The 13,139-nt window shown below is 39.9% G+C and overlaps 1 protein-coding gene across 7 annotated transcripts in view; it reads right to left on the reverse strand.

The window, feature by feature from the left end:
• Window positions 1–9,608: 9,608 nt before the first annotated feature.
• Window positions 9,609–13,139, reverse strand: part of PJA2 (praja ring finger ubiquitin ligase 2) — a 266,836-nt gene continuing 263,305 nt past the window's right edge. For all 7 annotated transcript variants that reach the window (XM_032476481.1, XM_032476480.1, XM_032476477.1 and 4 more), the window contains one exon: window positions 9,609–12,777. In XM_032476481.1, coding sequence (XP_032332372.1) covers window positions 12,652–12,777 — 126 coding nt within the window. In that variant the 3' untranslated portion in view covers window positions 9,609–12,651. The remainder of the gene's footprint in view (window positions 12,778–13,139) is intronic.

Raw genomic sequence — 13,139 nt, forward strand, 5'->3', positions numbered from 1 at the left:
AAAGGGAACAGGAAACACTTCTAAACTCATTCAATGTTTAATGAAGCCAGCACTACTCTGATACCAAAACCAGAAAAGGATACAAGAAAACAAAGTTAAAGACCAACATCTCTAAGAAACAAAGAAGCAAAAATTCTCAACAAAATATTAGCAAAACAAATCCAACAGTACAGTAAAAGGACTGTACACTGTGCACAAGTGGGATTTATTCCAGGGATATGAGGATGATTCAATATGCATAAATCAATCAACATGATACACCACATTAACAAAATGAAAGATTAAAACCGTATAATCATCTCAAAAGTTGCAGAAAAAGCATTTGACAAAATTCAATATCCATTTATGATAAAAACTCTTAACAAAGTGAGTATATAGGCAATGTACCTCAACATAATGAAGGCCATATATAGCAAGCCCACAGCTAACATCATACTAAATGGAAAAAAGCTGCAAGCTTCTCCTCTAAGACCAGAAACAAGACAAGGATGTGGACTCTTGCAGCTTTTACCCAACATAGTGTTGAAAGTCCTAGCCAGAGCAATGAAGCAAGAAAAAGACATAAAAGGCATTCAAATCAGAAAGTAAAAAGTAAAGCTGTCATTATTTGCAGATTACATGATTATATTTATATATTTATATATATATAAAACCTTAAAGACTTCACCAAAAAAACTGTTAACTGATCAACGAATACAGTAATGTTACAGGATACAAAATCAATATACAAAAATCTGCTGTGTTTCTTTACTCTGACAACAAACAATCAGAAAGAGAAATTAAGGAAATAATTCTATCTAGAATTGCATCAAGAGGAATAAAATACCTAGAAATAAATTTGACAAAGGAGGTGAAAGACCTGTATGCTAAAAACTATAAGACATTGATGAAAATAACTGAAGTCACAAATGGAAAGATATATGTGCTCATAGACTATAAGAATTAATAGTGCTAAGATGTCCATACTACCCAAAGAAATCTAGAGAGTCAATGCAATCCCTATCAAAATTCCAATGGCACTTTTCATAGAAATTGAACAAACCATCTCCAAATTTGTATGGAACCACAAAATACCCTGAAAAACTAAAGCAATCTTGAGGAAGAACAAAGGAGGCGGCACTGTGTACCCTAATTTCAAGCTATATTACGGAGATATAGTAATCAGAACAGTATAGTATTGACATAAAAACACATAAATAGATCAACGGAACAAAAACAGAGAGCCCAGAAATAAACCCAGGCATATACATCAATTAATTTATGACAAAGGAGCCAAGAATATACAGTTGGGAAAGGACAGCCTCTTCAATAAATAGTGTTCGGAACACTGGATGGCCACATGCAAAAGAATGAAGTAGGCCATTATCTTACACTGTCCACAAAAACTAACTCAAAATGGATTAAAGACCCAAGTTTAAGAACTGCAACCATAAAACTCCTAGAAGAAACAGAGGCGGTAAACTCCTTAACTCAGTCCTGGCAATGGTTTTTTGGATCTGACTCCAAAAGCAAAGCAACAAAAGCAAATGTAAGCAAGTGGGACTGGGCCAAACTAAAAAGCCTCTGCACAACAAAAGACATGGACAACAATATGAAAAGACCACGTACCGAACTGGGAGAAAATACTTGCAAATCTCAACAGTCCTCATCACAAGGAAAAACAATCGTAACTATGTGTGGTGATGCATGTTAACTAGACTTACTGTGACGACCATTTTGCAATATATACAAATACTGAGTCATTATGTTGTTTCCTGAAACCATCACAATGTTATATGTCAGTTATACCTCATTATTAAAAAAGAAATGCAACCTGAATGCTTAAGAAATGATAGTAACTAACCTTGAGTGTTTACTACTGGGGACTTTGAGAGGGTTTGAATAAATAGCACCCTCTTCCCTGATAAAATTCTAAACAAACGGAGGAATAAGACAAAGACTGGCAGATAGTGGCCAAAATAGCACCTCTGTTACTAATAAAAGTAAGAAGAGGGGAATGACTTATTTCTGTGTGCAAATGTTTTTTTCCAGGGAGATCTGTAGGGTGTGCAAGGCTCTGGAAATATTATTGTTGGGCTTTTGTTTATATACGCAATTTGATTAAAAAATATATTATAGAACTCATGGGCCCATATGAGGTATTGTGAACCAATAATGAGGGAAGATGTACTTACATATTTGTTTACGATCCCATCAGTGCATGTGAAGACGTTTCTTGCTATCCAAGTGCCATTTCTTCCTGTCCAGGAACCATTTATTCATGTTCTTTATTATCTTAAGCAACGTTCCTGACTCATTTCGTATCCCCCGCAGTGAGGAAATGATAGCAACGGCATTATTACTCATGATGCCATGGCTTTCAGAACCTGTTTGTATTGAAACAATACAGGTCTTCTTCCCTCTGCAGTTTCTTGCTTCTATTTATTTAATGCTGGTTACATCATTACCCCTGATGCCACATCACTCACAGCATCGTTTGTGAATACCAGCTTCCAGTGATGATGATGACCCATGTGCAAGTCTTATCCAGAGTAAGCAGGAAAATGTGAACAATAATTCATTTTCTAGATTTGTTATATGTACTGTTCTGAATTTTATGGCATGAACAGAACAGCATATCCTCTGATGACATCCTCTCTTAACCTCCTTAGGCTGTCATCACTTCATTCCTAGAACATAAGCACCTTCCGTACAGACTGCACCCCCGCCTTCCACACACCATCAGCAGCAGGGAGAAGGGGTGACGGGTGGAGGGAGACAGCAGTTCCTTTTGCACGAGAAATGCGGATCCCTCACGCAGCACAGTTTAAGACCGAGCTGTGAGAGCATGATGTCACCACGACTGAGGCAGGAGAGGAGACGGATCGAAAGGCCCTGCTGGTGTGGTTGAGCAACAGTCTCCCATGTCCTCAGAGGAGATGGCATAGCCACCCTGGAGACCACCTGCTGGGGGTGGGTAACTTCCCTGGGTGCAAATCTTGCCCACTTTTCCAAAAGAAATATTCTGCCAGTCAGTGGGAGAGAGTTGTTGGCCAGGTCAACCTCCTGTTACCAGAGCCAGGCGGGCCATGGGGCCCCAGAGTCACTCCACAGATACGAGTCCTAAAACCCCCGGGGGGTCTTCTTAAGCCCACTTGCATGGCACAGGGTGAGGGAGCGCCCTGAGGGCAGATCATGGTCTGGGGTCCACACCGACCCCTGCCCACCTGGCACGGCTTGTCCAGCCAGTCGCAGGCCCTGCAGGGGGACTTGGCAACTGTCTCAAGGAAGGAACTCCAAGGCGCAGGGCTGCTGCTTGTGGGAGGGGCAGTGCTGCTCTCCTCAGTAGTGGACTCCCGACTTGGCCTGCCAGCACTGGGGCCAGGTCCCGTCTCAAAGGACGGCTGCCCTCGGAAAAGCAGAGGCAACAACTCACTTCCAAGAGAGGAAAAGAAGGTGAGACAAGCATGCCTGTTTCCTCACCCTAATTCTAACCGGATGAAGCCGCTGCGCAGCAGGCGAGAGCGAGTCACCGTGAGTGTCTCAGCAGTGGAGGTCCCACCGCATGGAAGGAAACGTGGAGAGTGGAGAAGCAGCGTTCCCACCTGAGACTCGCTACGTGCCGGACAGGACTCAAGTACTTTAGACGAACTAACTCACTAAATCTTCATAAGCCTGCAAGAGAAATATCACCTGTCCCTGCAGTATAGATGAGGCAACAGACACCGGAAGGTCAAATAAGCTGCCCAAGATTTCCCAGAAGGCAGATGTTTGGATTTGGGATTGAAACAGCCAATCCGGCTGATGATGGAAAGAAACAAACGAAGGAAGGACAGAAGGAAAGAAGAGGGGACAGAGAAGAGTAAGAAAAGGCTCGTGCCTGTCAACTCTGGAGCAACTGGCAGGACTAGAGTTTTTTCTTTCCTTATAACTTGGAGTGTGTAAATATTGCCTCAGCTTCCCTCTTTCCAGGCTAAGGAAAGTCTGCACAGAACAACTCTAAATTTGCCCTTCGTCTGAAAAGAAAAAATTCTCCTTGGGTGCAGTGAAGCTTATCTTCACTTTTGTGGACGTCACCTCTTATTTCAAGGAGTCACCAGAGAATGCTGTTACTCAATATACAGGACAAAGCGTTTCCTTCAATGCGATTTTTTTTTTCCCCACAGCAAATTTCCTCCTTCAGGACCATGAAGCAATCACCAGGCTCCTAGGGATGATTAATCAGTGTATCCTTAAAAAGCTCAGAATTTCATCCTGTACTTTCATTTTAATAAAGGGCTTGCTGCAAAGCAAGCTCTCAGAAATGCAAAGGCAGCCAGGCTCCAGTCTAGAAGAGATGAAATGCACTTCACCTGCTATCCCTGGAGCTCAAGAAACGTTGCTTCCCACGAGGTCATCTGCAGAATTTCCGGTAAGGAACTACAGTGGAAAACTGGCCAGAGATTAGAGGTAGAATTTTCTGCAGAGGGAGTCCAACCAGAAAAGGATAAACTAATTCCTTTAAGACACGAATTTACGGGCATCTTCCTGAATGCAGCGCAGCTCACCCTTTACAGTGATTTGGGAGAAGAGCATTATAGCAAGGAGTCTCTTAAAGCGCGCAGGGCAGGAAGCATGCTGACCCGCTGGCCGAACAACTGTGGCACATCCCACAGTGAACAGAGAGGTGGAGAGGGATATAGTGAGGCAGAGCTGTGAGCAGGGATAGATCTCAGTCCTCAGCCCCTCTCCCGCACCTAAGGTGGACATACCTTCCCAATCGTGGCACTCTTTCTCCAAGCCTGGATTCCGCTGTGCTCCCTCCAGCCAACTGAGCTGAGTTGGCAAGTTAGGCAAAGCCTGTTAACGATCCTTGACTGTAGGAGGCCCATGTGATTTGAGGAGGGCCTCTGAGGAGTCAGGTAGTGGAGGTTGAAATCCAGACAACTTTTCTAGGGACACAGCCCTTTGTGGAGGAAAAGGAACAACTATATAAACATACATATACATGTTTGCATCTTTTTGTCCATGTGGTGAAATGTCAATAGTTCTTAAATTATCAAATCCCTGCAGATAGATGATGTGTGTATAGGATTTTGTCATATATCCTTTTAATTTCTCAGGTATTGTTGAAATGCAGGAATTCACAAGCAAATGTCCTGATCTGCTTATTTGTCATGATTTTTCCACTTTGTCTGCCAGCAGCTGAGGACCCATGCAATACAACATATTTGGCAATAAATACAACGTATTTCTGATCTAACATTAGCTGCTGCCTTGACTCACTGGAGGATTACACTGGGCAAGAATGCAGAAGCACAGCTTTTGGCAAAGTCAGAAGACCCACATTCAAGTCCTAGTGCTAACATTTTCTACTCGTATGATCATGGGCAAGTCACTGCCTCCTTTTTAGGTGAGATGATATATCGGTGATTTAGTTGGTAATTTTTCATTGATCTATGAAACGTGTTAGCTTACAAGCAGGGTAAAATCTCAGACACCCCCTGCAGCTCTGGACAATGAGAAGGGATGTTTCAAGTCGAACGGCCATGGCAGGCTCCGTGGTGAAGCCCTCTCATGCAGCCTTCCACTCTGCCTCCTCTTTATTAAGTTTCACCTACATAAGGATTGAACAAACTCTAAGGCCTTCTCCAGGGCCTTGTTTTGGGGAGAAAAATGAATTATACAGCCATGGGGATGGGGAGAGACAAGAACCCAAAGAATTGTGCAACATTCCTGCCCTCCTTGAGCCTTGGAATGCCTAGATTTGGCACCTCTGTATACCATGGGGCTGCTGCCAAGTCAGGCAGGGGCTGTCATAACACGACTGTGCATCTGCACAGCACTCAGTCCCCGCACGGCCCAGTGCTTTCACATTCGGTTCATTCAGCTTCTTTGAGAGTCACAATGTAGCAAATCTGACAGTGGTGCTTACTCCTTGTCAAGCCCTTAGTACGACAGTTTTCAGGGTATGTTAGCCCTGGTCTTCCAGCATAGTTGCCAAAACTTATACAGTATTTTGCACCAGAGATTACTATGCCAGCAGGCAAGCCATGGCTCAGAATTGCCAGCTTTATGTTCCATTTTCTGGGTAAAAACACTCTGGATGCTTATGTGTAAATCCTTAGAGCACAGGGAGGAGAAGGGAAAGGTAGTAACATAGCACAGGAAGTAACTTTCTGAAGCACTTTCAAGTTTTGCCTCTCTCCATGATGCCTAGCCCCATCCCGGGAAAATACCTTCCTTCCAGCTTCCCTGACTGTGAGGACCTACCTCGCCATAGGGCATATAACCTCCCAAGAGATCTTCAACCTATAAATATAGTAACCTAACTATATAGATCACTTGGGTAGGAGGGTAGTTGCTGGTAGCTAGTCACCCTGGGGGCTCACACTTGTTATTTTTTCTCCGTTTTGGTTGTTTCTAGCTTGGATAACCACAGAAAAGCCCTGTGAGCCAGGCATTTTCCAGGCCAAAATGAACCCCTTCGCATACAGTGAGTCCAGCTGCTTGGGGAAAAACATGTCCTAGGGTCTCCTCACCAGAGGGGACACCCGAGGAAGCCAGGGAGTTTGGTGATCTTGTTTACAGCTGCACTAGGGTAGGCACTTGATAAACTTTCGTGAAAGATAGCAGCTAAGGCTACACAATTAATTTGTTGGCTGTGATGAAGTATTGTTTTGGCAGATTCAGGGAGGGTGCCAGGCCGATATGCCTAATGTATTATTTTTATAAGCTCACTAATTTTCATTTAGAAATTTTAAACATCTTCAGATGCTATTTACTCACCGAGATGTGGGCCATAACCCATGTTCACCTGTGATTCATCATCATCCAATCTAGGCTAGAGCTTGCTTTCTAGACAAGGTTGACTCTGTAAGCGTCCCATTCCTATCCTCATCTCCCTTAAATGTGAATTTAAATGAAAATAAAAACGCTGACATTCTGCAGTGGCACCAAACTTAGGGGAATGCAATGCCACATCTGAAGGATCCTTGGTCCACATCAAGAGGAAGAGTTATTTGAAACCAAAGGTTGCTCAACATGATAGTATGTAGTGAAGCCCCTTACAATAGTTGTTAACACTTGAGATCTTTTAATACGAAAATGAAAATAAAATAGACAAACAGAACCAGGGCATAGCTTAAATGCCTGGAAAGAATTTAAAGTAGCATTTAAGGGTTGAAATCAAAAGGAAATCCTGTCAACGTCTGTTCCTACTGATGAAGCAGTTTGAGGTTAAGTGTCCCACTCTTTGGAGTGAGGGCAAATGTCTATGGCTTCTGAAGGAAGAAATCCAGGGACTTTTGATTAAAGGTAGGGCTAGAGGCTTATAGACAGATGTCTGCATTAGTGAGGTCTTGCTGGCTGAAGAGACAAGAGGATGCCACACACCTCTCAGGCCAGACAGAGTCTCTGCATAATAACGTATGGATCCCAAGTAATCAGGTGAAGGTAGGAAGTTGTCATCAGATATTAATGATGACTAAGAAACTTCACTAAGGAGGACGTTAGAACTTTGATCAGCAGTACATTACGTAAGGCAAAAACGTCTCTCTATAAGAATTTAGTGAAATCGTATGACCCAGGAAAGCTAACAAAGTATTTTTCAGAATTTTTCCCATTTTTTAAAACTCAAGACTGCATCTTAGACAACTTAGTTAAATATTAACATTGATCAGACAGGCAGTACATGCCCAAGAAGGTGGCATGAACTACTTAGAGTTCTCAGGCTCTTGCTTAAGAACCAAGACTCAATTTTTCCTTTTGTACAGTTGGGAAAAGATAAACCATCCTGCAGATTCATTATGAAGGTAGGCTAAAACAGAAAGCCTGACACTATATGTAACATTTGGCACTTCATAAACGGGAACCAGCCTTATAATGTAAAAACAGTATTTTTATCAATGAATCTTATTAAGAATTGCTGTTTTATAACCAAAGGAAAAGAAATCATGATGGCTTACAGAATTTCTCTTTCTGACAGTGAATGGCTAAGAGGTAGTATCTTTCTAAAAAAATAAGATAAAGACCTCTCTCCTTTAATACTCACTAAAAATCTGCATACTGATTATAAACTAAGAATACAAAATGGAATAAACTGCCATATCCAGGCATGTAGCCTTTTAGTAAAACTGGTATTAATTAAATTTTATTTATTTTGATTTAATGAAGTTCCCATGTCAAATTACTTCAACTCCTGAAGAGGTGATTAATATGCTTTTAAGATTTTCATCTGAAATATTCATCAATCCCAAAAGATAGTGCTGACATCAAATAATAATAGAAAACCTTCTTTCCCCACAACTTTGCACATCAACAAAGAACGCGTTTTTTTTTTTTTTTTAAACCTGTACAAACAGTAGTACTGAACCTTTAGAGTCCTTACTTTATTGAGAAAACAGAAGCAGAGTGATTGGTCAAGGTCATGTCACTTCAAATACCACCATTTTTGAGAGGAAAAAAAGCAGATTCCAAAAATGAGCTTGACATTGGTCCCTTATCAAATTCTAGGGAAGATTAACAGATGGCATGTGAGCAGTTAGAAAAGGAGGTGCTATGGTTTCACTAAAAGTGAAGCATTTCTAGCTAATTACATTCAACTGCTTGATTTAATATAGATTACAGGCTACTTTCAGAGTGCAATCTGCTCGTTGGCCAAACATGACAGAATTTCTGACGGTGTCCTTTTAGGGAACATGGAAAAACATAAGCACTGAAGTGACTGGTAGGTGCTTCGACAACTGCACCCAAAGGACTGACTGATGGATCAAAGCCACCGGGAGGGCAGTCTAGAGTGGCATTCTGCAGAGGGTCTGCATTTCACCCTCTTCTGCGCAGTACTTACCAGTAACCTGGACAGAGCCCCTGAATACCAAAGGCGCACTTCATCACAGCTGGAGCTGACACAGGCTGAGAGGAAGAATCAGAGTTCATACGGACCTTTACAAATTAAATTTAATAGGGATGAATGCAGTCCTTCAATTAGGCTAAGAAGAAATTGTGAAGTAATTATTGGTTGTGCACCTGGCTTACCAGCAGTGCTTGAAGTGCAGCAAGAGACAACAATGTGACATGCTTGCCTAATAGTGACGGTGATGATAATAGTATCAACACACACTAGTCAAAACAATCATTCGAGAACCATTCTGAAGCTGGCAATAATGCCTCTGGACCCTTGCTCTAGTCAGACCACAGAAAAACTGTGTTTAGTTCTGAGCAACCTACATTTTAAGAAAGGGACTGAAAGAGCCAATGCCAGGCTGGTCTGGAATAGATTTCATGCAAGATCTGAGAAAAGTGTGAAGCCCGAGGGAAGATATGAAGAGGTGTCCGCACAGATGAGACAGGGCCTTTCGTCTAGTTTCACGTATGTGTTATTTATAGGACGTTCAGATGGCATACTTCTAACAATTAAATCCAATCCCTGTAGGGGTGCTGAGTGATTCCAACTCTGGAAGTTCATCAATCACTTCTGAATAGCTGGGGTCTCTTTTAAGGATCTTCCTTCTTAGATCATAGTTAAAGGACTATAAAATCATGTTCTCAGGAATCTATTCCAGACTTCCTTAAGCTGTGTTTTTTGCTATTAAATATGCTAAATCCTCCAGGGGGTTACATCATAGAAATGATACGACTACACAATTAAATATTAGAAATGACCACTGAGTATATCCTGTTTATTGTTTATGATTCACAAGAAAAATGATGGACTGGGGTTGTAGAACAATAAACCCATTACATTTAGACCTGGGCTTTTGAAAAACTTGCATTCCATTTTAACAGTTCACATATATTTAATAGTTTATATATAAATCCAGATCACAAATAATCTTAAGAGTTAGCTTAGAGAGAAACAATTAAGAAACACAAAAGAAAACCACATAGATCTACCTTTAAATATCAGCATTCATATTACAAGAAGAAAATGTTTATAAAAATAAAATTATTAGATCAAGTCACTTAACATATAATAGCGAAATAAGAGAAACAACATTGTAATTAACATTTATACTTCTAATTTACCTCCATGTATTCTTTACTTTTTCAGAAGGACCCACGATATGATCAAACAATATTTTGGTGCCTTAACTTGGCAGCCTTAGCTTTTATCAGCCTGTTACAATGGAAGCTCTAAAATCTCAATTTTCTTTTTAAAGAACTTTTAGGCCAATTCTTACTCAACTTTTCTCCTTAATAGCAGCTGTTTATAGAAAGTAGGGAGCCAAGAATGAAAGACAGAAACAGATGGAAAGCAAAAAGTACAACAGCTATCTTAAGTTCAGTTCTCAACACTGCTGGTTGAATTTGGAACCAAAACCTTATAACAACTGGCAGATAACAGCTAAATCTTAACAGGCAAAGAAGAAATATTTTCTCTGGGACAGCTGCTATCTAGAAGAAAAAAACCAAGGTCCCTTTCTACTGCCTGCCTAAATATAATGTGTGGCTTATTACAGAGAAATCTGTAGCAATGTCCGTTTAACCAGTAAGTGTCACAACTGATCAGTATTACTTAAAGGAAACAAACAATAACAACAACAAAAAAATCACACTAGCCACAAATTTCCACAATATACACATGAGAATTAATTTTAATCTGATTTGACTCCTTGACACTAACTGATCGTCAATGAAATATGATATGGAAAGATCACAGAGTAGAAAACAAGCAAAGATTAGTTTATACAACAGTGACTATATACATCAGAAGGAAAGGAAAACATGCTACCTAATGCAACATTAAGGCCTGAATGTAAGCATTTCCAAAGTCACAGAAGCCCCAAAGAACCCCTAAAGTACAGTCACCACATTACATGCATGCAATGTTCAATTTTGTTTTGCCCGTAAAAGGATACACAGTATTTTGCTGTAAATACCAGACACATTTACAATATATGCAAAAATCAGAATGCAAGTGTTATGTTCCTTATATTTAAGCCTCAAATGTGCCAACAGTGAAATTTCAATTATTTTTAAGAGTGGAGAAAAGAGATGGAATATAAATACTCAGAGAAATTACACAAATAAAATGTAATTTTATATTTGGGAAGTCATATAAATATTCCTTGTATGTGTCCAAACTAAACGATCAATGCACTACTTGGATGGATGTACACTCACTATGTGCTTTACTATCTGACTCGCTCAAATGTGGGATTCTAACACCCACCACTCTGCTGCTGATACCGAATCACACCTGAAAGCTGAATATTATGTCCATGTTGATACATACTTACTTGCCTACTAGGTGTGATCACCTAAACAGAAAGCTGTGCAGTCTTAGTTTGGTATTACATGTATAAAGATAACCCTCTGGGTCAAATTTCCCATAAAAAAGAATAAGGGAAGCTAATTTCCTCAGTTTTGTAAAAGCCTGTGAACAGAACTCTTCCAGAGGGTAATCTGAGGTCATCATCTTCTTCTCTCTTTTAGAAAAAGGAAAATAACAAAGGAACCGTGTTACATGTTCAGTTCTACTCAGTCTCTAGGAAATCATATAAATCTACTCCTTTTTCATCCATGGCTTAACTTGAAATTACCAATTCCTATTTTATTTCCAGGTGAATAATTTTATTAAAATAAATTAGGGTAAAGAAACAAACGCTGATAATGTAACATGGATAATCCTTGTTCAGCAATATTTTAAAATAATAAATTATAACACAGTAAGGTTTAGACATGTTGTAAAAGGTATGGCCAAATTTGTCCTACACTCCATCAATTTTATGATTTATACCAGTTAGTACAATTGACAATCTCGTTTTTTAAGGATTCAGATTTTCCTTTGTGATATGACAGAATGAGTGTTTTTAAACACCTTATGCCTGTTTTCAGACTTTCCAAATATTTTGCAGCCAAAATTACCTTTAACTATATCCAAAATCTATTACACAAATGTGCCATGAGTGTTTTGGACCTTCAAGTATAATTTCAACCAAGTAGAAAGGATTTCATAAGGCCATCTAATCCAACTCATTGTACCAAGTGCTGAGCACACTAGACTGTTCATATATTTTACTAACTTTACTTTAAGTACATCCACCATTTAAAATATAAACATTTATTTTACTATCTAACCATTTCAAGGGGATTACATTTAAGATTTAAAAATTTTTGATGCTCTAGCCAGAAGTTTTGTTTGGCATTCTAAAAAGTCCTAATTTTAAACAAAGATGAGAGAGTAGATACCTTCTTACGAAACAACTCAGTATTATGAACCAAGAGGTTTTGATGAGGCAAAAGCAAAGGGACCAATGAAAAAGCATGCCCAGAATTCTTTATTTCCAATGAAACCAAATTTTGCTACTGTTATGATCACAATCTTCACATTTGATGCAAATAGGAGAGCTTAATTATAATCACTTAGTGGCGGTACTTCAGACAAAACCAATAATGTGTGCCACATAGATGATTATTTCTTTTGGAGAGAGTTAATTGATAAGCTGCACTTTACAAATAATAACATATTAAACTAAAGAAAATGGATGCACTGTTTCAACATTCAGCTTGAAAATGCTTAGTACTTTCTGCAAACCTAAATTTAGTTTAGAAAGGTTAATACTCTTTCTAAACTATGGCATAGACTATATATAGCATTTTTAATATATTTATATATAATTATTTGCACATCAGACTTAGAAGCAGTCTGTAGGTTTACTATGATAGACTGATCTCGCTCAGTGCTAGGGTTCAGGGGGCCTCTGCAGCGCTGTTGGCTGCTGGTGGGGCGTCGTGCTCAGGCTCAGAGGAAGCCGCTGCGGACGTTTCCATCACAGCAGGAGGGAAATGACGGCGGCACACGGGGCACGTTCCAGACTGCGGGGAGGAAGCAACACGTTCAGAGCCAATGGGAAGGTTTTAACTACCGCAAAGTCTCTTCATAAAGGAAAAAAAATCACTTTTCTAAAAACAGGTCAACTAACTTAAAAACAGAACTAAAGAAACTTGAAAACCACACAATACAGAGAGGTGAAAGTTTGATGCTATTTCCTCTTCATCAGATTTTACTTTTCTTTGAGGGTAAACACTGTCACCTAACCATGTTTGTATCTTTTAGGTCACTCATCTTTCATTTAGTAAGTATTAACTGAGAGTCTATTACACTCTCCACTTGGCACTGGTGCTATGAGAGTGGCAAGGAGTCACAGGGCACATCCTCACCTGAACTGAATTATTAT

The sequence above is a fragment of the Camelus ferus genome, chromosome 3 (genome assembly GCF_009834535.1).
Source record: "Camelus ferus isolate YT-003-E chromosome 3, BCGSAC_Cfer_1.0, whole genome shotgun sequence".
NCBI lineage: Eukaryota > Metazoa > Chordata > Mammalia > Artiodactyla > Camelidae > Camelus > Camelus ferus.